Source organism: Lissotriton helveticus, chromosome 1_1 (genome assembly GCF_964261635.1).
Source record: "Lissotriton helveticus chromosome 1_1, aLisHel1.1, whole genome shotgun sequence".
Lineage (NCBI taxonomy): Eukaryota > Metazoa > Chordata > Amphibia > Caudata > Salamandridae > Lissotriton > Lissotriton helveticus.
The window spans coordinates 1,673,499,261-1,673,522,336 of record NC_136057.1 but is presented as its reverse complement, the minus strand read 5'-3'; the positions used below and the strand labels follow the sequence as shown (position 1 = coordinate 1,673,522,336).

General features: G+C 44.8%; 1 protein-coding gene across 2 annotated transcripts in view; it reads left to right on the top strand.

The window, feature by feature from the left end:
* LOC144830768 (glycoprotein-N-acetylgalactosamine 3-beta-galactosyltransferase 1-A-like) overlaps nucleotides 1-23,076 on the top strand; it is a 712,051-nt gene that overhangs the window by 230,659 nt on the left and 458,316 nt on the right. For both annotated transcript variants that reach the window (XM_078688937.1, XM_078688935.1), the window contains exon 3: nucleotides 6,878-7,542. In XM_078688937.1, the coding sequence (XP_078545063.1) occupies nucleotides 6,878-7,542 (665 nt within the window). The remainder of the gene's footprint in view (nucleotides 1-6,877; nucleotides 7,543-23,076) is intronic.

Here is a 23,076-nt window from a genome sequence, read left to right as displayed (position 1 = left end):
GCATTCGCTACACATAAGTGGCTTGAGGATGCAGTTGACGCTTGCCTTCCCACATCCCGTTGTAGAGGGAAGGCGCATCGCCCTCCTGCCCCTTGGTACTCCGAGTCTTTGAAATTAGAAAAATCAAAATGCAAAGCACTTGAAAGGCAATGGCGCAAAAAGTATGACCCGAGCAAAAAGGAGGCTTATCGCAAGGCTAGGAATATCTATCATTCGGCCTGTATGAAAGCCAAAGCCTGCTATGTTGCAGATACCATCAATGCGGCCACCAATAGAGCTCGTACTCTTTTTGATACGGTGAAGGAATTGGCCGGGGAAAAATCTATGGCAGCGGCCTGTCCTCTTAGTACTCAAAAATGCCAAGATTTGGCCTCTTTCTTTGTTGATAAGATTGAAATTATTATCTCCAATATCAATAAAAACAATACAGTTATGGATGGTCAGGAAGACACTACTCCAGCTAATACAGGAGGGCATTGTTTAGAATCTTGGCCCCTCATCACCTTGGACATTTTGAAACCACTACTGAAATCCATCAAATCAGGCTCCCCACGTGACCCAATTCCAATGAGTGTCATAAATCAGATGGATGATTATTCTTTATCAATCATCACGGAGACACTCAATGCATCCATTCAACTTGCTACAGTCCCAGCGGCATGGAAACATGCCATGGTGAGTCCATTGTTGAAAAAGCCCACTGCCGACCCGGAGGTTTTGGCCAATTATCGCCCGATTTCCCTGCTTCCCGCTTTTTCTAAAATCCTCGAGAAACACATTCATGGTGCTCTCACAATATTCACAGAAAACTGTTTACTCCACTACTCTCAGTCCGGATTTAGGGCAGGGTACTCTACAGAAACTGCCCTTCTTGGAGTAACAGAGAGGATCAGGGAACTCTTAGACGATGGCCAAACTGTCGCACTTATCTTGCTGGACTTAAGTGCGGCCTTCGATACCATTTCTCACACCAGACTGCTAGCCAGGCTGGGGGAAAATGGTATCGGTGGTGCAGCGCTGGAATGGATAAGGTCATATCTGTCCCATCGCACCTTCCAGATTTCTTCCTCCCAGGCCTGTTCTGACATATTTAACTCCCCCCATGGTGTGCCACAGGGCTCAATTTTGAGTCCGCTGTTTTTTAATCTTTATCTCCGTCCACTTGCCGATCTAGTGGAGAGATCCGGTCTTGCCTTAATGACCTACGCAGATGATTCACAGATTATTTTTTCACTTTCAAAGTCTGACCCTCTAGCTCCATCTGTGCTCAATCAAGGTCTTCAGGAAATCTTCAGCTGGATGTCAAACAACCAGCTGAAGCTTAATGGGGAGAAAACAGAGATCCTCCTACTAGGAAAGAATAAGGACCTCTGGAGTGCCCTCCACTGGCCACCGTCTTTGGGCACTCTTCCTACACCAGCTACCCAGGTCAGAAATCTTGGGGTCTCCATTGACAACTCACTATCCACTATCCTCGCTCCCTCTGGTCGACATTGTGCTCCTTCCGGTGCTCTGGACTGACCACAGGCTGGCCAGATTTTCTATCTTGGCCAGCGAAAATCTTCCGTGTAGCACGCCCAGACAGAATGCCCCTGCCAGGAGGGCCTTGCATAGAGTCACGCCTGAATTGTTAGCCCAGGCCGCTGTGGACCATCCGTGCCCTCTTATAGGCGATTTAGAGCAGGACGTTGAGTCCCTGCAGGGATGGTTGACGGAGAGGCTGAATGATCTGGCCCCCCCAATGGCCCTGCGGGATACGGCTAAGAGGGTTTCGGCCCCGTGGTTCACTGAGGCATTGCGGGCTACTCGCCGCCGGTGTAAGGTGGCGGAGAGGGCATGGCGCCTCCGTTATGATCTGGAGGCTAGGCTGGCCTACAAGTCTATGGTTAAAGAATACCATCGGGACATTCTCCGGGAGAAAAGAGACTATTTGGCCAGGAGGATTGATGCCGCCTCCAACTCATGTAAAGAGATCTTTACGGTGGTCAGGGAGTTTATGGCCCCCAGATCTAACCTGCCCCTAGGGGTTCCATCGGAGGTGTGGGTCTGTGATTTGGCCAAATTCTTCACGGATAAGATTAAGTCTATCCAGGACTCCTTCACAGTGGGGCCTGCTGGGGTGGGTGTTAGTTTGGTGACTGTTCCGGCGCGGTCGCCCGCGCAGGCTGCGGTTCTCGCAGAGTTTCCTACCAATTCCATCGAGGCCTCCCTAGCGCTTTTGGCCAATCTTAAATCGGGTTCGCCCTTAGACCCCTGCCCGGCCAAATTTTTGGCCAAGATGGCTATGGTGGTCAACCCACTGGTCAATCTACTTGTGAATCTGTCTCTCAGTGAGGGGAAGGTCCCGTTGCCATGGAAAAGGGCTATGGTGATCCCCCTCCTGAAGAAGCCCGATTCGGACCCAGAGGTCTTGGCCAATTACAGGCCGTTCTCCCTTCTCCCGGCGTTGGCTAAGATCACGGAGAAGCATGTGCATGGCGTCCTCTCCTGCTATCTAGAATCCAGTGATCTGCTTCACCCTTCGCAGTCCGGTTTCCGTCCTAATTTAAGTACGGAGACGGCACTGTTGGAGGTGTCTGAGATCATTAGGGAGACACTGGATGCTGGAGGTAGGGCCATGCTAGTCATGCTTGATCTATCGGCGGCCTTTGACACCGTCTCCCACGAGGTGCTCCTCTCCAGACTCTATGACATCGGTCTGAGGGGGACGGTGTTCAATTGGTTTACATCTTTTCTTGAGGGCCGCCGACAAACGGTCTGGGCCTCTCCGAGCTCTGCCGAGATGCCGCCTTTGGGAGTCTGTGTTCCGCAGGGTTCTGTGTTGAGCCCGACTCTTTTTAACATCTTTATGACACCTTTGGCGGCACTGGTAGAGTCTTTTGGGGCCCGGATCGTGTCCTACGCGGATGACACGCAATTGCTTGTTGCGTGTGGAAGGGATCAGGCCTTCGATGGAGAGAATATCCGGGGGTGTTTGGAGCTGGTCTTTAGCTGGTTTCAGTCGAACAGCCTCAAGGCCAACTCCAACAAATCGGAGGTGTTGTTCTTCGGCTGCTCCTCTGACCCCGACTGGCGGGCGTGGTGGCCCATGGATATGTGTCCCCCTGCCCAGGCATCGTTGGTGGCTAAAAACCTGGGAGTAAAGCTGGACAATAGTCTGTCATTGATCTCACATATTCAGGGTCTGACGGGCACCTGCTATGGGATACTTAAGATGCTCCGGAAGTTACCACCTTTGCTCACAGAAGAGCACAGGAAGATCATTGTGCAAGCTTTAGTGGGCTCTAGACTGGACTATGCGAACGTCCTGTATGTAGGTCTTCCGGAGTATCTGGTCCAGCGGCTGCAGGGTGTGCAGAATTCCGCGGCCCGCGCCATTTTTGGCCTTCACAGGCGAGTGAGAACTTCCGGTTTGGTGCAGTCGCTTCACTGGCTGCCCATCCGGAAGCGGATCATGTTTAAGGTTTTGACCCTGGCGCATAAAGCGCTATTTGGCGCGGGAGCAAAGTACCTACAACGCAGGTTGGCCTTTTATCGTCCCACTAGATCGCTGCGGTCAGAGTCTTTGTTTCTGGCGGTGGTGCCACGTGTGAGGAAGGCATGTACTGGGGGACGCTCTTTTAGCATGAGGGCTCCCGAACTATGGAACACCTTGCCTCTGGCTCTACGGTCCTCCCCGAACCTGCTCCTGTTTAGGAAAAGCCTGAAGACTTGGCTTTTTAAACTCTAGGTTTCGTGTCTTTTGTCTTTCCCTTGTCTGCTGTCTGCTGAATGGTGTTATGTTTTTTATTCTGAGCTGCCTCGATAAAGCGCCGGGACACTCCTCTGGAGTAGCCGTGCGCTATAGAAATAAATATATAACATAACATAACTATCCATGAAGCAGCAGGCCAATAAAGTGGCGGGCATCTGTTTTACCATCCTTAAATGGTTGCGTAACATTTTATGGATGCTGCCTCCTGCCACCCAGAAGACCGTAGTCAATGCTCTTATTACATCTCGGCTTGACTAACATCCTCTATCTGGGTAACATCCTCTATCTGGGCTCAAACCAAGCAGTGTTAAGACGACTTCAACTCGTCCAGAATTCCGCAGCTAGGTTGCTTTGCAAAATCCCCAGAACAGCAAGGATCTCAAAGCACCTCAGGGACCTGCATTGGCTCAGGGTGGAGAACCGAGTTAGGTTCAAAGCCCTGAGCTACATGTTTAAAATTAAAGCCGGCACTGCTCCCAAATATTTACAAGATCTTGCTAGTCCCTACCTTCCTAAACGCAGCCTGCGATCTTTAACTGCAGCGAACTTTGCAGTGCCCAGGTTCAAATTGGCGAGAATTGGAGGAAGATCCTTTTCCTATTTGGGGCCTACCCTTTGAAATTCTCTTCCCCCCCCCCCCCATATCCGTAAGGAAGAAAATTTCTTAAGCTTCAGGAAAAGCATTAAGACCTGGCTTTTTGACAAATAACTGTCAGTTCGTCCTCCTCTCTTCAAAGGTGTAGCTCAGTATCACAGTCTCGGCGCCGGGAAACCCTTTGTGGGTATCTGTGCGCCTTACAAATGTAAAAATAAATAAATAAATAAATTGACAAGTATCTAGCAAGATTTAGGGCATACTAGGAATAAGAGACCTCAGGGGGTTAGTGTTCTTATGCAGAGATCTTTGCACCACCTGCTTATCACTGGTCTGAATCATTGTATAATAACTCATAGGGGTTATGTCCTTGCTCCAAAACACGAATGTAATGTGTAGCTCACATGAACATATACTTTACAGATGTCTCCTTGTGCCACTGATTTTGTTGCAGACCTTCTGCCTCAACCTGCACATCACAAGTTGTGATGCCAGTAAAATAGGCCAGTTGGTTATGCAGCGGATGCAAACATCACTGTGTGCCATGCAAGGGGTATATCTAAATCCATGCAGGTTTATCTCGTGTAGGTTGAGTAACATCAGTTATCTAGTACAAAAACAATTCACTTTGTATAAAGCAATAGAGAAATTGTAATTAAAAGAGAAATTAGAACATCAACCTACATATGTGCATTTCTTTAATTATTGCATGCATTCCATAGACATTATTTCCATCAGTTACCTCAAGTACAGACCTAAAGTGTTTTGCCATCCCTCATTCTCGCATGAGCACCACCTCATATGTTCTCTTCATTTAGCCTTTAATTGGTTAATTCATGATAGGCTGCAGGCGAAGGTAAGGTGTGGCTTTTCCATCTGGGTTCGCCAGGGTCCAAGTGACAAAAGAAGTTATCCGATATCCGTGCATTAAGAGCTGGGCTCCTTGGAGAAGGGCTTGGTGGTAGCTGGAGAGGACCAGCATACTATCCCACAGCCTTCCTACAGCGAGCTTCTTCACACATTGATATGAGCTGAGGCATTAGAAGCTCTGTTATATAGTAGTGAAGCCCTTCCATTCACCTAGAGCTGAGCAAAGAGGCAGAACACATGTGGTGGCTGCAGCCAGTGCTGTCTTGCAATGGCTTGATATTTCTGAGGTTTCAAATGTCTGGATACTTTACGGCTTTCAAAATGGTGGAACCCATAACGACGAGGATAAGAAACACATAAACATTTTTAAAACCCTTCCAGATATATGTCTGAAGAAGCAGGGATCTTCCAGCAACCTTGTGATTCAACTAGAGCTATCCATGCTAGATACATTTGTATCAATGCTTTTGCGGTGTTGCTATCCTCCTATAGAGTCACAATCATCTGCCTTTTGGTCACGTCTTGAAAAGTAATGAAAGGTTATATATATAGAACAACGTCAAAAAAAGGAAAACAAAAGAAATTAAATCTTTTGGTAAGACCTTAGATGACACTCTAAGACAACATGCATGGTGCTGCATAAAACATTTTTTGCAGACCCATGCATATCATCTTCGAGAACATACGGAAAGGGCCTCCTAATGAATAATGTCTAAACAGGTTTTTTGAAGTAAGTACTGCATGTAAATGGAGGAGACAGACGCGGACTGGCTGTCAGTCAAAGTCCTTGAAAGGTGTTGCAGGGAACTGTGCAGTAAGTGAGAAATTGTCCAACAGGTTTGTTACCTAGAGTTCTTCAAGAAACTGAAGACCTGGCGCTCCGTATACGCGCTTAGGGGACCATATACCTGTCCAAGCGCCTTGATACCCTCTCAGGTGATTAGTACGCTATACAAATCAATTTAACATAACATAACTCAAGAGAAGATTCATTGCTGCTGGGGAATAGGTTGTTCACCTGTAACAACGGCTTCCAAGCTTTATTACCAGCTTGTTGTTTTTCATGTAAATGAGGTGTTCAGACTTTCTGAAAAGTTTCCAAAAAAGAAAACTACAGCTGCATGCACCAGGCATTTTGAGTCTGTCTGTGTCGTTGAACAAACTAGAGAATGGAGGAATGTGAAATGACGAGCATGGGTCCCAAAATAGTGTATCAAAGTGTTGGAAAGATGCATAGAATCATAGAGGACCCTCATAGTAAGCTGGTAACTCCGTAGGAGATACCCACACTTGAGTATTTGTTATTGTTACAGGTAAGTAATGCCATTATGATAGAAAATTCATTCAGACCAGTGCTCTTCTGTACACTCTAAATCCTTACCTAGGCTTGATACCACTGGATATCTTTTCAGCACAGATTCTTTGCTCATAAATTGTTTTTCCAGACTCCTAAATCAGGCCTCTGTACCTCATAGCAGTTTTTTTTTAAACACAATGAATTGTTATCGATCCTTCTTTTCTTTGCCATGTCCAATGATTTTCAGTCTGTTTATTAAAGTAAAGCACCAGTGAAAGAGGTGGGGGAAAGTGGGAGGGGGGAGGGGAGTGCGTAAATCATGATTAATGCTACATAATCAATCTGTGTTGACATTTTTCAGGGGAAGACAGCCAAATTAGTGATGAACTCTACAGTAAGGTGCGGATCCTCTGTTGGATCATGACGGGCCCAAATAACCTGGAAACGAAAGCCAAGCACCTGAAGGCCACATGGACGCGGCACTGTAATATTGTGCTCTTCATGAGCTCAGTGACGGATGACAAGTTTCCCACCATAGGCCTGGACACCAAGGAAGGCCGGGACCAGCTCTACTGGAAAACGATCAAGGCTTTCCAGTATGCACATGACAACTACCTCGATGAGGCAGACTGGTTTCTAAAGGCCGATGACGACACCTATGTGATTGTTGATAACTTGCGCTTCTTACTTGCCAACTACACCCCCGATCAGCCCATATACTTTGGCAAACGCTTCAAGCCCTACGCCAAACAAGGCTACATGAGTGGGGGTGCTGGCTATGTTCTTAGTAAAGAGGCTCTCAAGCGTTTTGTGAATGGTTTTAGCACAAAGGTTTGCAGCCACACCACATCAGTGGAAGATTTGGCTCTGGGACAGTGCATGGAGAAGATGGGCGTGCTTGCAGGGGACTCCAGGGACACTGAGGGGAGAGAAACATTCCACCCATTCGTACCCGAGTCCCACCTTATCGGCCATTTTTCCAAAGACTTCTGGTACTGGAAGTACTGCTACTATCCAATTGTGGAGGTAGGTGCAGAAGTATCTTTGAGTTTGTGATATAGCCGAAGAATGTGTTTTGTGCCTGAATTTTCTTTTTAGATCATTGTTTAATTAATGTGGGTGTTTCTTTCAGCACTGAATGTAGCTGATGTGCTTACAACCATCACATGAAGCAGGTGCTTTTTCATTAAAAGGGAGGCTAATTATCATCAAAATGTGTGGATGATAATTCTTTTATGTAGAGCATACATTTTCTTGCATATACTTAGCTTCTTTTCGTCTCATGGTGAGAATCTGTGCTGTAGAAAGACATCCAAAGAGTCTTAACCTTCAGTAGTCTCCAAGAGAGTTATCTTGCCCAGTATGACTGTTCTGCAACAAAAAGTAACCTAAAACACAGCTGACGGATCCATTTCCAACTCGCCAACTTTCACACATACAGCCTGACACAAGGTTCAAGAGTGCCTTAAAAAGCCCTACTCATCCCCATGTCACTACAAGTTCACTCTCCTTTGTTCGTGGATGTAGGAAATCTACCATTTCCCCATGGTAAACCAAGACTGTTCACCTTTTACTTTACCCTATATTTCTGCTGGATTTAGAACTCTGTGCTCTTTACCTCTGCTAACCTGGAGTAGGGTGCTTGTGCTCCCACTTTAAATGATTGAATTGCTTTCTTTATTCTTAATTTGTATATATAACTTGCTTATAAGTACTAAGCATATCATGTACAAAGTGTACCCAGGGCCTGGAAGTTATGTGCTACCAGTGGATTGCAGCCCCTATTGTGCCCCACTACAATGGCAAAGCAAACATGGCTTCATGCCTACCATGTGTAGCCTTACTGCTGCAGTGTGTTCTGTTGAAATACCCCTTTGTGACAGGTAAAAACTCCTTTGTAAATATAAGTAGCTCACACCTTTTTAATTCTTGTATCCCACAAGGTAGGATGTATGGTATTTAAAAGTGGGACATGTTGAAAGTTAACATTACAATGTCCCTACAATTACATGGCCCAAAAAGCGATTTTCTTGGGGGCAGACCTAGATGTCTCATTTAGAAAGCCGTAGTACAGATTACAATACTAATACTGTATCTCATTGATGGTATCAGCTAGAAAAAGAATTTAACATGCAAACCACAATTTTTAATATTTATTAAAAGCCCAATTCAATTGTAAAGTAAAATGTAATAAATATTAAGATATTAAGGAAAAGTAACTTAGAAAGTTACCCATTGCCTGAATTGTCAGATGACTAATTAGCATAAGCCTCTGTCAACTCCCAGTCTGTGCTCAGCCTTGAACAGTGAACATGTGGAAAAGGTTTTAAATGCATCCTAATAGCAAACAGTAGGTGACATTAATGAGCGGAGATGACTCCTCTGTACCCCACAGAATATGCGGTGTGGCGGCTGTAGACACCCTTTTGACTCTATATTGTCATATCATGCTTGACTGTTCTGTTGAATCACACTCTTCACTTGGGGCAAACTTGATTGCGATCGAACAGGATGCCAAGACAATTCTTGTGCATCCACTACCTGGTTGCTGAAGGACCCTGGTTTTGTCCTACTGGGCATCTGTCTCTGGGTTTTTTGAGGGAGGGTGCAGTGCCTACCTCAGACTGGATTTTAGTGTTGGATATGGGAGGACACTAGACTTACCAAAGTACCCCCCCACACACCCATCCCTCAGAGCCCAAGTTTAGTGTAGCTTACACTAAATTCTTTTCACACATAGCATTTTGGGCACGTTTGCATGTGGGCAAAAACTGCTGCAAAAGTGGGTAGGGTAACTACTGGGAATGTTTACCTTGTTAGAGTGTGCCCAGCAGTCAGTCACAAAAGCTTGTGCCAGGAATAAATGGGGCACTTCTGGACCTGCAGAAGATCAAGAGAGGAATTTACCTGCTATTTGTAACCTGAGGGGAGCCCAGAAGGACTAAATGTACTCCCTCTTGGACCATGGACAAAGAACTGTAATCCAAAGATCAGTTAGCTGACCTCCTTTGTGGCTACAGGGCGGCAATATTCTGCAAGAAGCCTTTTCCTGGAAGTAGCCAGGTTACCTGTGGCAACTGGCCCCTGCTGTTGGCCTTTGCCTCACACCCTAAGTTGCCTCCCCAGATGTCCTGGGGGCCACAGAAGTATACTTCATTTTATCAGTTTATTCAATCTTTCTTTATGTTTCTAATTTGGTTTGTGGATTTTTATTGGTTGGCATTTTGACTGTATTACTGTTTTGGCACTGGATAAATCCTTTTCACATTGCCGTAAATTAAGCTTGTCTGCTCTGATCCATAATTACCATGGGGTTTATCTCAGCTTCATTTAGTGACTTGCAGGGTTCACCTGACAAGGTTCATGAATATTCCTTAAATTGGGCAGTCACCCACCCCAAATAATAATCCAATTTCTTTCAGTGGAAAACAGGATCAACTTGCTCATGATAAAGTCACATAGAGCCCTACACCAAACAAAACGAAAAGATTTACAGTAAGCCATGGAACCAGGAAGCTGATTTCTAACCCTTGTTTTCCCACTGAACCACATTGCTCGATCAGAGGTAAATCTCTTGAACATCCTGTGCCTCTGACCCTTTAACGTCTGAATGGGGGAGTACTTTGAAATAGCCTACGTTTGGCACTAGGTGCTGTAGTAAAAAAGCAAAACGAATGCAATATATGGTTGTTTTTTTATCGAGTTGTGTACGTGTATTTGACCTGAAAGCATCTCTGGATACCTGGAATTCAGTGTGGCATTTTTTTCTAGCTATTGTAATTTCAGTGCTGTAATTGCTTTGTTGTATTGTAGTTGTTGTTTGGTAATTGTAGTTTTGTGTGTAGGTAGTGGTGTGATTTGGAAATGTAGTTGTATTTGTTGCATTGTGGTAACAATGCTGTAATATTTTTGTGGTTGTAGAGTTGTATACCTAGCGAGCTGTGTTCATTTTGTTTATAATTTTTCAGCAGCGATAGAGCTGTGGGTTTGTTGTAGATGTGTTTCTGTAAAGTGTTTCGGTACAGCTCTGGTGTGCTGTTTGGGGGAATTTGCTGTATTGTTCTACAATATGTAGAGCTGTGTCGTGCTGTACATCTGTGGCTTGAATTGTTTGTAAAATAGCCAAATTAAATAATGAAAATACATTTGTTATGTTGATGTAGGTGTTCGTTTGCAAAGTTGTTGCATTGTAAAATCACATTTGTGGGGGAGCTATGCAGCTGTTGTCTTTCTGCAAATGTGCAGTGGTGGTGTAGTCATGCAGTTCTATATTTGTGCAGCTCTACTGTTATTCCTAGTCAGTGATGTAGTTTCCATGAACTTGTAGGAGTGCTATATTCCATGTGTTGAATTGTACAACTTCAGTTTTTCGATTATATAGTTGTATATGTGTCCTTGTAGAGTTGTGCTCGTTACTGACAGAGTAGCAAGTAGGTGCCCCATGACCTAGAATCCTGTTAGTGTAACTAATCACCATGCACTTATTAATGCCTGCTACTGTGCCACATGTTTGCTGAGGCATGCTCAACGTCTACAGTTCAAGGAAGGCACCCTTTAAACTTGCAGGGAGGAGGCTTTTGTATGTAACATAACACAAATTGTCCCTACGAGGATCACAACTGTTACACTATTTATGAACCAGGTTCAAGAGACCAATATTGTCCCTGACAGTCAGGTGGGAGTACAGCTTTCATAGTGGTTGCCATATATGAAATTGCTTATTGGCACACTATATTGTAGTAATATCAACTCATTCCACAAATGTAGTCATATAAATATCTGGTTGAAAGCATGTGATAACACAATGGTATTGATTCAAAGTTCTTTGCGAAGTGACCTTAGAACAAGAAATGGTTCTGTTTACTAAATTTTGATAAATAATACATATACATTTCATAGCACTTCCGTGAAGTATCGAACAGTATATAATCTTGCTGTCTAGAGGCTTTAAAAACCCCAACTATGTCTCAAGGACTTCTTCCGGATAATTTGAAGATGGCCACCTGTGCCAACCGCCGTGTAACAATCCTTAAAGTAAAGCCGAATTAAAAACATTGTCTGTGCTTGATAGTATGGAACGTATAGGAATCACATTTTAGGGAAATACAGAGGTGAAAATTCCTACCAGAAAAACTCTTAAGTCAGCATCTTATATACATATGGGCTGTAGAAGTACCAGTCATTGGGTTAATGAGCCCAACGTTTATATATGCCACTTTGTGTGTGTATCTCTGCAGAATAAAGGTGCCTTCGCTGTTTCCCCTGTTGTGGCCTCTCTTCTTCCCACGGAGGAGTTCTTGTGTGTGTGTGTGTGTGTATATATATATATATATATATATATATATATATATATATATATATATATATATATATATAGTCAAAGTCACAAGACGTAACAACATCACGTCGATGCACTCCGCTCCGAGTTCAAATTATCACCATAGATCAAAAATGTGGTCCAAGGTTGCTTTATTAAATTCCTTATAGCATGAAATCAGGCATCTGGAACAAATCCAGATGTGTTGTTCCAGATGCCTGATTTCATGCTATAAGGAATTTAATAAAGCAACCTTGGACCACATTTTTGATCTATGGTGATAATTTGAACTCGGAGCGGAGTGCATCGACGTGATGTTGTTATGTCTTGTGACTTTGATTAGAGAACAGGGAGACCTCTGGCCCTGTGGTGCACCGCAGTGAACGTGTCCTGGTGTGTTTGGAGGACGAGAAACTTGATATATATATATATATATATATATATATATATATATATATATATATATATATATGTATATATATGTATATATATATATATATGGGGAAACGCTTAGGCAATGGGCATACACCTGTGGTTAACTGCCCATTGCCTAAGCACCGCCCCATAAAGAAGGAGTCTGTGGCTCCGAAACGCGTCGGGGATTCAAATGCAGCCGCTATGTGTGGTTTCCTGAAATAAAGAAGTTGGTAACTTACCTCGTTGTGGAGTGACGCCCTTGAGTCAGAGAGCAACAGGAGGAAATCCATAGACCACGTTGGGGTGGGTGTGCAGTATAAACAAGAACAATTCCCAACAGGTATTATTAAAAGGCAATTTCAACAATGTATGCAATTCGCATTACATGAATAAACTACAAGGAGTCTCTAAGGTTTTTTTTTTTTGAAAAGGGGTATTATTCACCAATTGAAAAAAGAGAGGGGTCTTTCACATGGCAATACAGTTGGACAGCACTGTACAGAACAAATCATGTGACAACCCGGTGGCACTTGGTGAATAGTGATATATACAGTTGGTGATGGTGAAAGTGCAAGTGCTAAGGTGAACAGCGTGCTCGGCGCATAGTGACAAATTATCAAACAATAATGGCTCCAGAGGATCAAGTTGTAGTCACTTAGAACATGATTAAATGAATTTGAACAGGAGCACAAAACGTAATATGCGCCATAAAATTATGCTGTGAAGTCGACGGCGTTTCGATCTATATAATTTTTGCATGCAAAGACCTTACTGCATGTAACAGAAGAACAACACTGTTGTGATGCTGCAACGATGATGCATTTATGGTTACAAATTGTTGTTAAAGATTTCCAGCCTTTATGGTATAGAATGTTCGTGGACACATACCTCGTGAGATGTGCTATTCGGTCCCACAGTCCTTATGGAGTGAGACAATCCACATTAACGACTTTGGCTTACGTTCCTGTCAAGACCCAGTGAGCACAGCACCCATGTATTAGATGACAGTGGTGCTGTCATTAATTTTACGTCACAGGAAAAAAAAAGACTACAACTTAATTGTTTCTTACCTAAAGAAATTATTGCTGTTAGGAAGCACCACTGCTGAGCTAATAATGATCTTTGCTTGCTAAAAGAATTGCATACATCTTTTGAGGTCATTGCTCTATTTATTCAATGTTATTTTCTCTGAAAGTTAAGTTTTATCATTCAATGTGCCCACCCTTGCTGTCTCGAGGACATCATTCAATTCAGGGAATGTTGTGCATCTCTTTGAGAGGAGTCTTTCTTTGTCAGTGTTTTGTTCTATGTCTATCCTGTTTGTTTAATAGATTTATTAATTTGTCTTCCACAATACTTTTTTTCTTTCAGTTGTACACCCAAAATATGTACCTATTTTTTTTAGGTTTTAGTTTAGTTTTCGTTTTGCTTTTTTTGTTTCTATTGTGGACGTACTATGTGAATACCGCTCTCCTTCAATTCCACTACACCTGCCGACAAGTGTTTGAGTTATAGACACAACTCCCAATCAAATGCAAGCACTGTGCTCTAACAACAGATGCCATGGGTGAGTCACTGCTGCCAAAGAGAGGAGCTGTGAAAATTCAGTGCTTTTATTGAGGAAATTTGCAACTCTGCTCAAGGATATGATATCCAAAGATATGATATCCAAAGATGAATTAGACTTCTCACAGTAGAAGAAAAGCAGGAAGTCTTTCTGAGTAAAAACTAAAAACCAAGGACACAGGTATTGAATACTTTCCCTAAAATACATAAGGATATCAGTAACCCTCAGGGAGCCCCATTCTCTATGGGTGTAGCTCCGTTTTTGAACACATGGGCAGGTATATAGACTTATTTCTAAAACACTTTATCCCCTACACAGGCACAGATCAAAAACAGCACGCATTTTTCAGTTTGACTGAAATTTAGACTTTGACTTCACACTAGAATTCTCAGTCACTCTTGATATTGAATCATTGTATATGAAAAACTCACAGGAGAGATTCTTAGAAGCAATTAAAGCTAGGACAATACCAGATCCGCATGTAATGTACAGCGACTGTTTCTCTCTCCGTGCCTGTCCTATACCTCTTTTTTTTTATCACTAATTTTTCTGTCCTTTCCTTCTTGCCTTTCCCTCGCTCTCAAAATATAGACAGAAGGGGCTAGCTATATAAACACCAATGTATAAACGACTACTACTCATTCTATGCTAACCCTGTAACAGCGTTTGCGATTGTATTCTTTATAAAAATAAATAAAAAAATTAAATAATTTGGGGTTTTTAAACTGTTTGACCACTGATTTCATCTCATGTTTTCAAAATAAAACCGGGTTTGTAGACCGTAATGCTGCTGCAAGGCTAAGCTAACTTGCCGCAAAATATGTCCCTTCCATCCACATTGCGACATTTAGCCTCCATCTTTGTAAACAATTAGCTTATACTGTAAGGAGCTCGTATTTTAAAGGCTGCTCCCACTAATATAAAAAGAACATGTAAGCCTACAGAGCGGTTGGCCATGATGATATCAACATTCTTTTTGTGTACTCAAGGAACTTCACACTTTCTAATAACTATAAAAAAATCAAATAGGCAAAAAATGAATGCAGACGAACCAAATGACAACTGTCACAGTGTTCACAGCAATGGTACAAGTTTTACTGGCTGTTCTGAACAACCTTCTGGTGTCTCTTAAGCTATTCAGGATTGTAGCGATCCAGCAACATTTGGCTTGGACACGACCGACTGCTCAGGTCGAGCAATGGGCACCATTGTGGCCCTTTCGTGGATAAGATTTACAGGTATCTCTGGGGATTTGCAACCTTTCCTTAAAGCCATGCCGTTTGAAAGCTCTTGCCTCTTTGGAGAACAAGTGGATGTGTCCCTGGAACGGTGTAGGAAAGCAGTGCCAGAGCATGTTCCGGATGTCTTTCTGCCCCCACTAGACAATTCCAAAAATGTCACCCTTTCCATTGCTATGGTCGTGGCTTTCACTTTTGCCAACTCCAGACCCCTCCAGCAGCCCAGCAGCCATAGATGCGGTGCTCAAAGGCAACTCCAAAAAGAGCAAGTACAAAGCGCAGGTCAATCCGAACCCCCCGCCCCCCTCCTGCATCAAAGGCCGGAAAACCACTATAGTGTGGCCTCGACGGCACCCAGCCAGGATGTAGTATTTCCCCCAGGAGTGGCAGGCCATAGTGGGTCCTCCAAATAGTACTTCATGGCTATACTCTTCCCTTTGGACCCCGCTGCACCTTCCACCACATTTTTGGCAGCTGACAGAGGACCACCTGTCCATCTTGCAGCAGGAACTGCATGCCATATGACCAAAGGTGCCATAGAGAGGTTTCTGGTCTCAGAAGAAGGAAATGAGTGATACTCTGGCTAGTTTCTTGTGCCGAAGAAGAATTCAGGCCTTTTTTAGGTCTCCTGGCGTTTAACAGCGCGTCAGCGCTGTGTCCGCCAGGAGATCTTTTGTTACTGACTCTGCTTCCCAGGAGACAGCACCTGCCGCGCGCATTTCGCAAAAGGCGATCGGCGCAGGCCACGCGCGCGCGAACGCGCTCGCCGTGGCTGTCTCCTGGGAAGCGCAAGCATACCCAGGCACACCTCCCCCTGCACGCATGCGCAAACACGCACACATACACGCACGGAGAGACATCCCCCCCCCGCCGTTGCACACACAGACACACACACACGCACACATACAGGCATCCCCCCCTTCCCCGCTCACCGGCACTCCGGACGGTTGCAGCCTCCGACCGCGGGGCTCTCCCATCGCGTCACCACTGCTCCTCGGCTCCAGGCACTCCGTGGGCGCGGGCTTCACAAAACGGAAGTCCCGCCCCCACCATAGGTTTCGTTTTTGGGAGTGCGCGCGCAGTAGCGTCCTCCGCCGTGTCAGCTGCTCAGCGTTTTCAGTAAAAGGTGCACTTTTTTGCAATTTATAAACTGCAGATTATATCAATTTTGTTAAATGAAACATTAAAGATTGCAGCCCAGTTTTTAAATTACCACTTTGTAAGCTTTGAAAAGTTCTTATCTGTGTTTATTTCTTAATTAGGATTTTGGCGTGCATGGAACAGAAAACCGAAAAGTGGCTTCAGAGCGATGTTTTTTTGTAGCAAGAAATGCAGTGCATTAGTCTGCTATTTAGTGTGTAGCGTGTTGACTTTGCGGGTGGGTGGAGTGGGAGGTGGAGGGGAGGGATCACAGTTCTGGCGCTTTGAAAAAGGCCATAAATATATAAAGTAAGCAAGAAAACAGCCAACAAGTGTTCCGCTCTGCGGTCTGGAAGCTTTGTAGAGCTTTTTCAAGGGTTGAAATGTTTCTGGTGGTTTTATGTCTGTGCCAGTAATAAGTCCACATTTGGAGAGACGGTTTTGTGTGGCAAGTCTGGTTATTAGCCTCGACAACCGTACATGGGGGATCTCTGGCTTGACAGTGTTAGTTAGTATTCGAAAGACTACTGCAGGAAAAGCTATTAAAACATGTCAATCATGTCTGCTGAATAGAAAGACGGCAGTGTCCTGTGCATTCATTGTGTGTGCGAGTAATACAAGCCACAATGCTACCATGACGGTAAAGTAATACCCAGTGTCCACCCATGAGAGGTGAGCTGCCGTATGGCTTCGTGTGGCTGCTTGTTGCTTTTACTGTTGTAAGTGTGGTCCATGCTTTTTCAAGTGACCCTACCACCTGCTAGAAGCCACCTGTCAGATCTTGGAGCATGCCTGTATCTGACCCTCTTCTACAATAGAAGGCTTTGGCTAACATCACTTCGAGTGAGGCCGTTTTTCAAGGAGGACTTACACATTCAAAGTAGTTTCCTTCAGTGCCAGGGAGTACAATGGAAATATTTTCTTTTTTAGACGAAAAATGTTTTTAGCCTATATATGTATTTGTGTGTGTTTGTGTGTGTGTGCGTGTGTGTGTGTGTGTGTGTGTATGACAAGGGCCCCTCCAGGTTCTCCAACAATTGTTTTAAAAAAAAAAAAGTCAAAACAAGCCTAGACAAAGCCAAAAGACTGGCAGCCAACACCAGGTCTGTTTGCTTTGCCGATGCTTGTTTATATTTTCAAAGTCCTTCCTTCAAGGGGCTGTTTGTTTTGCGGTTCAGTGGCCCGGAAGCTGTGAAAACTGCAGAGTGCAATACAGCATAAATCTCTTAACCCGTAATGTGTATGCGAAAGAAGAGTATCTCGCGCTCGTCCGTTGGTTACTTGAGTGATTGGTGACCGGCTGAACTCATTTCCCATTGAGTAGCTGCTCGGAAGCTCCTCGGCCGTTGCTGATGTCATGAGGGACTGTAGTGTCTTGTGCACGGCTTGCAGAAGCGACTGGTGTCTGCTTTGTTCTGCAAACGTACCGAAGGCATTCTAGTAAACTGTTCTCTGCAAGCCAAATTCGTCATGTTCTAATGTCACGTTGATAAATGGCTCTAAAACACGCATTTTTTTTTTTTGCACCAAAACTCTTCACGGATTTCTCCCTCCAAGCGTGTAAATATGACAATAGTTCCATTTAGTTTTTTGGGACATTTCCCCCTGACACCATAATCAGCAGTACGTTTAGCTAAAATTGGTAAAGTCTAAATGCATTCATTATTTGTCGCAATAAAAATTGGTCATTACCGTTTAGTTTACTTCTGCATCAGACTGCCTAAGCTATTAATTGCTGCTCATGTTATCAATAGAAATGGGCAGTGGGTCGGCCTCATCAACCCATGGGGCTCTTTTGCGTAAGCCCCCTTCAGCCATTGCGCCAGGAAAGTGTCTGACAAATGTACATAAGCTATTGCCATTATAAATTACAATAACTTTTATTTAAGTATTAATTATTAAAAAAAAATAAAAACCATTGTTATTTGTAATATCAATACATGTAAGTCACGTAAATACAACACATATTGCATTACAAATGCTATAGGTGTCACATTTGCGAAAGTGAGAACTATTGGCATGGTAAATGACAAAGCTATTAATGTCGCTATTTTCAAAAACAAAACATAAATAAAAAAATTGCCATTTACAATACCAATAGCTCAAACTTTCCTAATAGGAGACCTATTGCATTCCGCCGTGTCTGTCTCCTGGGAAGCGCCAACATTTACAGGCACACCTCTCCCTGCACGCATGCGCACACAGAGACACACTCGAGCACACCTACACACACGCACGCACACACACATACAGAGACCCCTCGCCGTCGCATACATACATACAAGCGCACCCCCCCAAACCCCACTTACCGCCAATTCTACACTTCTGCAGCCTCCGCGGGGCTCCCCCTCGGCCATGGGAGCCCCGTGTCACCAGCACTGCTTCCTCTCCATGGGTGCGTGCGCGGGCTTCCGAGGACGGAAGTCCCGCCCCACGTAAGTCACGCCCCATGCAAGGTTTCTGTTTCGCGCTATAGCCTGATCCGACCCAGGGGAGGGCTCAAGCAAGTCAAGTCAAGTCCACATTTGTAAAGCGCACAATCACCCGTAAGGGTCTCTAGGCGCTGGGGGCCGTCGGGAAGATTAAGCGAGCTATTGCCCAGAGTCGCATGGTGCTGGGCTAACCTGCCGCCGGAGCCGGGGATCGAACCGTGGTCCCCAGATTCCAAAGTCAGTCGCCCTGGCCGCGGCGCCACACCTCTCCAGCGTGGAGAAGTATGTCGTCGTGACACAGCAAGGCAGGATTCACCTGCCGTGCCTCCAGAAGGGGGGTGGGGGGGCATATGGCAGCGGGCAGGGCCAGCTAGATCTGCCAGTGGCAGCTTCTCCTGGTGAATTGCATTGGAAATCTGCCTTTATTGTAAATGCCACTGACTGGCACAGGATTCGCAATCCAAAGACGTGGAAATACATTCAGAATATTGTTTAATTGAAATCCGCTCCGTGTGTTATGTTTTTTGGAGCACGTCTCCTTCTGAGGTTATCAGAATTTTGTCAGTGGAAATTCTAGCAACAGTTTTCTTTTAATCAGTAGGCCACAGATAAAGGCCGACCGTCTGTCCATTTGACCTGACATCTGTAACCCTAGGTGACATTGATCCGGTGCTGCCCTGTGAAATTTCGAGTTTTGGTCGGATGATGTTGCTTGATATTTGTGGAGGTTCCTGCGGCGACGTTGTGCAGCTTCTGTGAATCTAGGTCAAATTGGATAAGTGCTGCCAGGTTGTAGATGTGCATGCAGGCCGGGTGCTCCTATGTAGTACTTCTGGATGTTAGCTGGGTGCTCCCAAGTGTTAGTTGTTGATAAATCCAAGTGCTAGTTGTGTACATTGCGGGTACTTCCATGTAGTAGCTGTGACTTAGTGCGGTGATGCTATGTGATAGTTATGTATATTGGCAGGGTAGGCCATGTTGTGAATGTTGGTCCGTTGCTACCATGTGATTGCTGTGGATATTGACAACTGCTGTGGCATTCATAGTTGTGGCTATTGGCCTAGTGGTTACGTATGCTAGTTGGGGTTGTTTGAGTGGTAATTCTATGTAGTTTGAATGTTGGTCTGTTGCTACCATGTGACTGCTGTGGATATTGACAGCTGCTGTGCATCCGTAGTTGTGGATATATTGGCCAGGTGATTACATGTGGTAGCTGTGGTTGTTTAAGGGGAGATGCCATGCAGTTCTGATTGTTGGTCTGATGTTACCATGTTGTTGTGAATGTTGTCAAGTGCTTTCATGTGAGTGTTTGCGGAACAATGCCATGTGATAGTTGTTGAAGTTAGCAGGGAGATTTCATGTTGCTGTGGATGTTGGGCGGGTGCTACATTTGAGTTTTTTTGTGTATATTGATTGGTGCTGCCACATCGTATTTGTGGAAATTGACTTTGTTACTTTGTGAATACCAGGACAATGGGGAAGAGTGCCTGTATTTCTGGATGCTGGTTGTGTACTACCATATGAGTGTGAATGTTGGCAGGATCTTCCATGTATTATTTGTGGATGTTAGCGGGATGGTGTCAAAAGGTAGCTGTGGATGTTGGATCAGTACATCCAAGTGGTAAATTTTTATGTTTGATGGGTAATCTCATGTAGTAGTTGTGGATGTTGGCTGGAACACCATGAGTAGTAATTTTGATCTTTGTTAGGTGACCGCTTTGTTTTTTTAAATATAGATATTGGTCATAAATCCAAGCATGCCTGTCCTTTTAAGGCCTCATTATTTTTTTTACCTGTGAGAGGTAAAGGGGAGCCCCCAGAGCCGCTCACATTCCCCAGCGCAGCTCGCTGTCAGGAGCGGGGACGGTGGGGCAGGAAAATGCACCCAAGCAAAACTCTATTGCTCGGTGCAGAGCTGTTCTCAGGCTCACTGGTAAGTGGGGATCATTCCCATGGCCTTTGGCAAAATGGCAGCCGGGATCGTCTCAACGCGAGTTTAAGCTATTGGCATTGGAAATGACAATGCCTTTCATTTATGTTTTAAAAACCAAAACATAAATAAAAGGCCTTGTCATTTGCAAATCATCTTTATACAACAATTCAGAGTTTGATAAAAAATTAATGTAACACATTGTAATATACAATGCCAATAGCTTAAACTTTAAAGCTGGGAGACCTATTGCATTGTAAATGCTTGTCCTAATTTAGATTGTCTCCCTCTCAATGCATTTAGGTGAAAGGACAAATTCAAGATGCTTAGGCTAGCTCTGGTCCTGTCCTTCTAAAACAGCAGAAACTAGATATGGTGGTGGACCGGCAGGAAACTTATTTCCTGCTCCACTTCTTCTAAGCCCACTGGCCTTATCTGCAACTTTTAGGGCAGGGCTGCTCCGAGGTCAGAGGAGCAGGAGAGGAGTGGTGTGCCCACTCCCAAGTGCATATGACTATTTGGTCAGCTCAAACAGTCATGTTCACTTCCCATATTCTCCATCTAGGCTGAATTACGACCTGCATGGAGAACATGTCCACCCCTCCAGCCCCTGGCTGAGCGCCGTGTCACGACGCTCAGAACAACACAATGCTATATTGCAGTGTTGTGATTGGTTTATCTGGTGCTTGGGAGCTTCGTTTTGGTTCCTGTTTCCTGCTGGAACCGGAGTCGGGAGAAGAGGCCGAAGGAGAGGCGGCATCCGGCCAGCCCTCAAAGGTAAGTGTGTTTTAAAAAAAACCATTTCTCGACCCCCTCCACCACCACCCCACACCCTCTTGTCCCGCTCACTACCCAAGCCTGGTATCAGCCGCTACTGAATCACATCACATCTTCAGAGGTTAAGGGATAAGTCTTTCCCTACCTCACAAACAGGCTGCTGAAAGCAGGGTCATCCCAGGCAGTCATCAGCATGTCCTCCAGATGATGGTGGATGTCGTAACATCTTTGAGGGTTCTCTATGCCGTTCACTTCTGACTCCTTTGCAGAAACCCTTGTTAATCAGTACTACTCTAGATTGGTATGGTTTCGGGCCATTCTATTGAAGAGGAGAGTCCTGGACATGCAGGCTGTGATCCGATGTTTTAGCCTCTTTCCGGGATCTCAGTGCTGATAACTCTGAGGATGCTGAATTGATGGTGTTCTGGATCCTGTTGGCCAACCATACCAGATGGCACTTGCAGACTCTGCAGTAGGACCTCAAATCCCAGTGGGCACAGCATCAGGGAAATCTGTTGGATTGTATCCAGGTTTCTCGGAAGACTGCAAAAGACCTGCAATAGTGGATATTACACCTCGATACGTTCGGTGGCAGGACCCTCTCCTTACCCTGCCCAGACCCGACAGTGGTCATTGATCATTCACTACTGGGTTGCGGAGCCCATCTGAGAGAGTGGGAGGTCAGAGGTCTCATGCAGATACTCTACTTCCCAGTCATTTGATGGAGTTGAGGTTGGTTCATTTGGCACTGAAGGCCTTTCTGCCTACCATCATCAGCCAACTGCCATATGGTTCTGCAACAAGCAGGGCAGGGTGGGATTGTGTGCCCTGTGTCAGGAGTCTTAGTGCCTCTGGAAGTGGCCGAACTGCCAAGGAATTTCTTTGATGGTAAGTCACCTCGCAGGATCTCCAAATACAAGGGCGGACAAACTCAGCCACAGCTGCATAGCATATCATGATTGGCAGTTGCACACGGATGTGGCACATATGCCTTCTGTTAATGGGGTGAACCCTGGCTTGATCCTTTGGCCACCACCAAGACCACATAATGGCAGCGCTTTTGTGCGCTGGAGTTTCCAAGGCAGCTTTCTCTCTATGACACATTCCATTACCTACAGGAGCTCTGGACTCCCGTATGCCTTCCAGCTGCTGTCTCTTCTGCCCTGAGTTCTGAAGAAGATCAGTTACAGCCAGGACCAAGTGACACCGGATAGGGCCTGGAGTGTGTGGTACCGGAAAACCCTAGGCGTGAGCATTTGTCCTCTGATCAAGCTGCCACTTTGGGAGGATCTTCTGTTGTAGCAAAGTGGCAGGTACTACTCCCGGGTCTGCACCATTTGTATCTCCATGCTTGGAGAATAAGCGGTGGGAGTCGACCTCCTTCAGCCTCTTCCCTGAGGTTGTTGGGTCATCTTGGCAGTGAGGCATCCTTACACAAAATCAATCTATGCCAGTTTTTGGGAGATGATTGTGGTTTGGTGTGGCACCCAACAAATTAACCCACTGCAAGGCAAGTTTTGTTGTTTTTTTTTGTCCCTGGCCTAGCAAGGACTTGCTTTTGACACTGTTAAAGGCTACATATCGGCTCTTTCAATTTTTTTGCAATTACTGAATCGGCCTTCTATTTTAAAATAATCTGTAGATTTTTAAAGGTGTACAACATTCATTTCCTTCAAAATCCTTTTGATGCCACAGTGGACTTAAACTTAGTTCTCACTTTTTTATGTGCACCACTTCTGGGC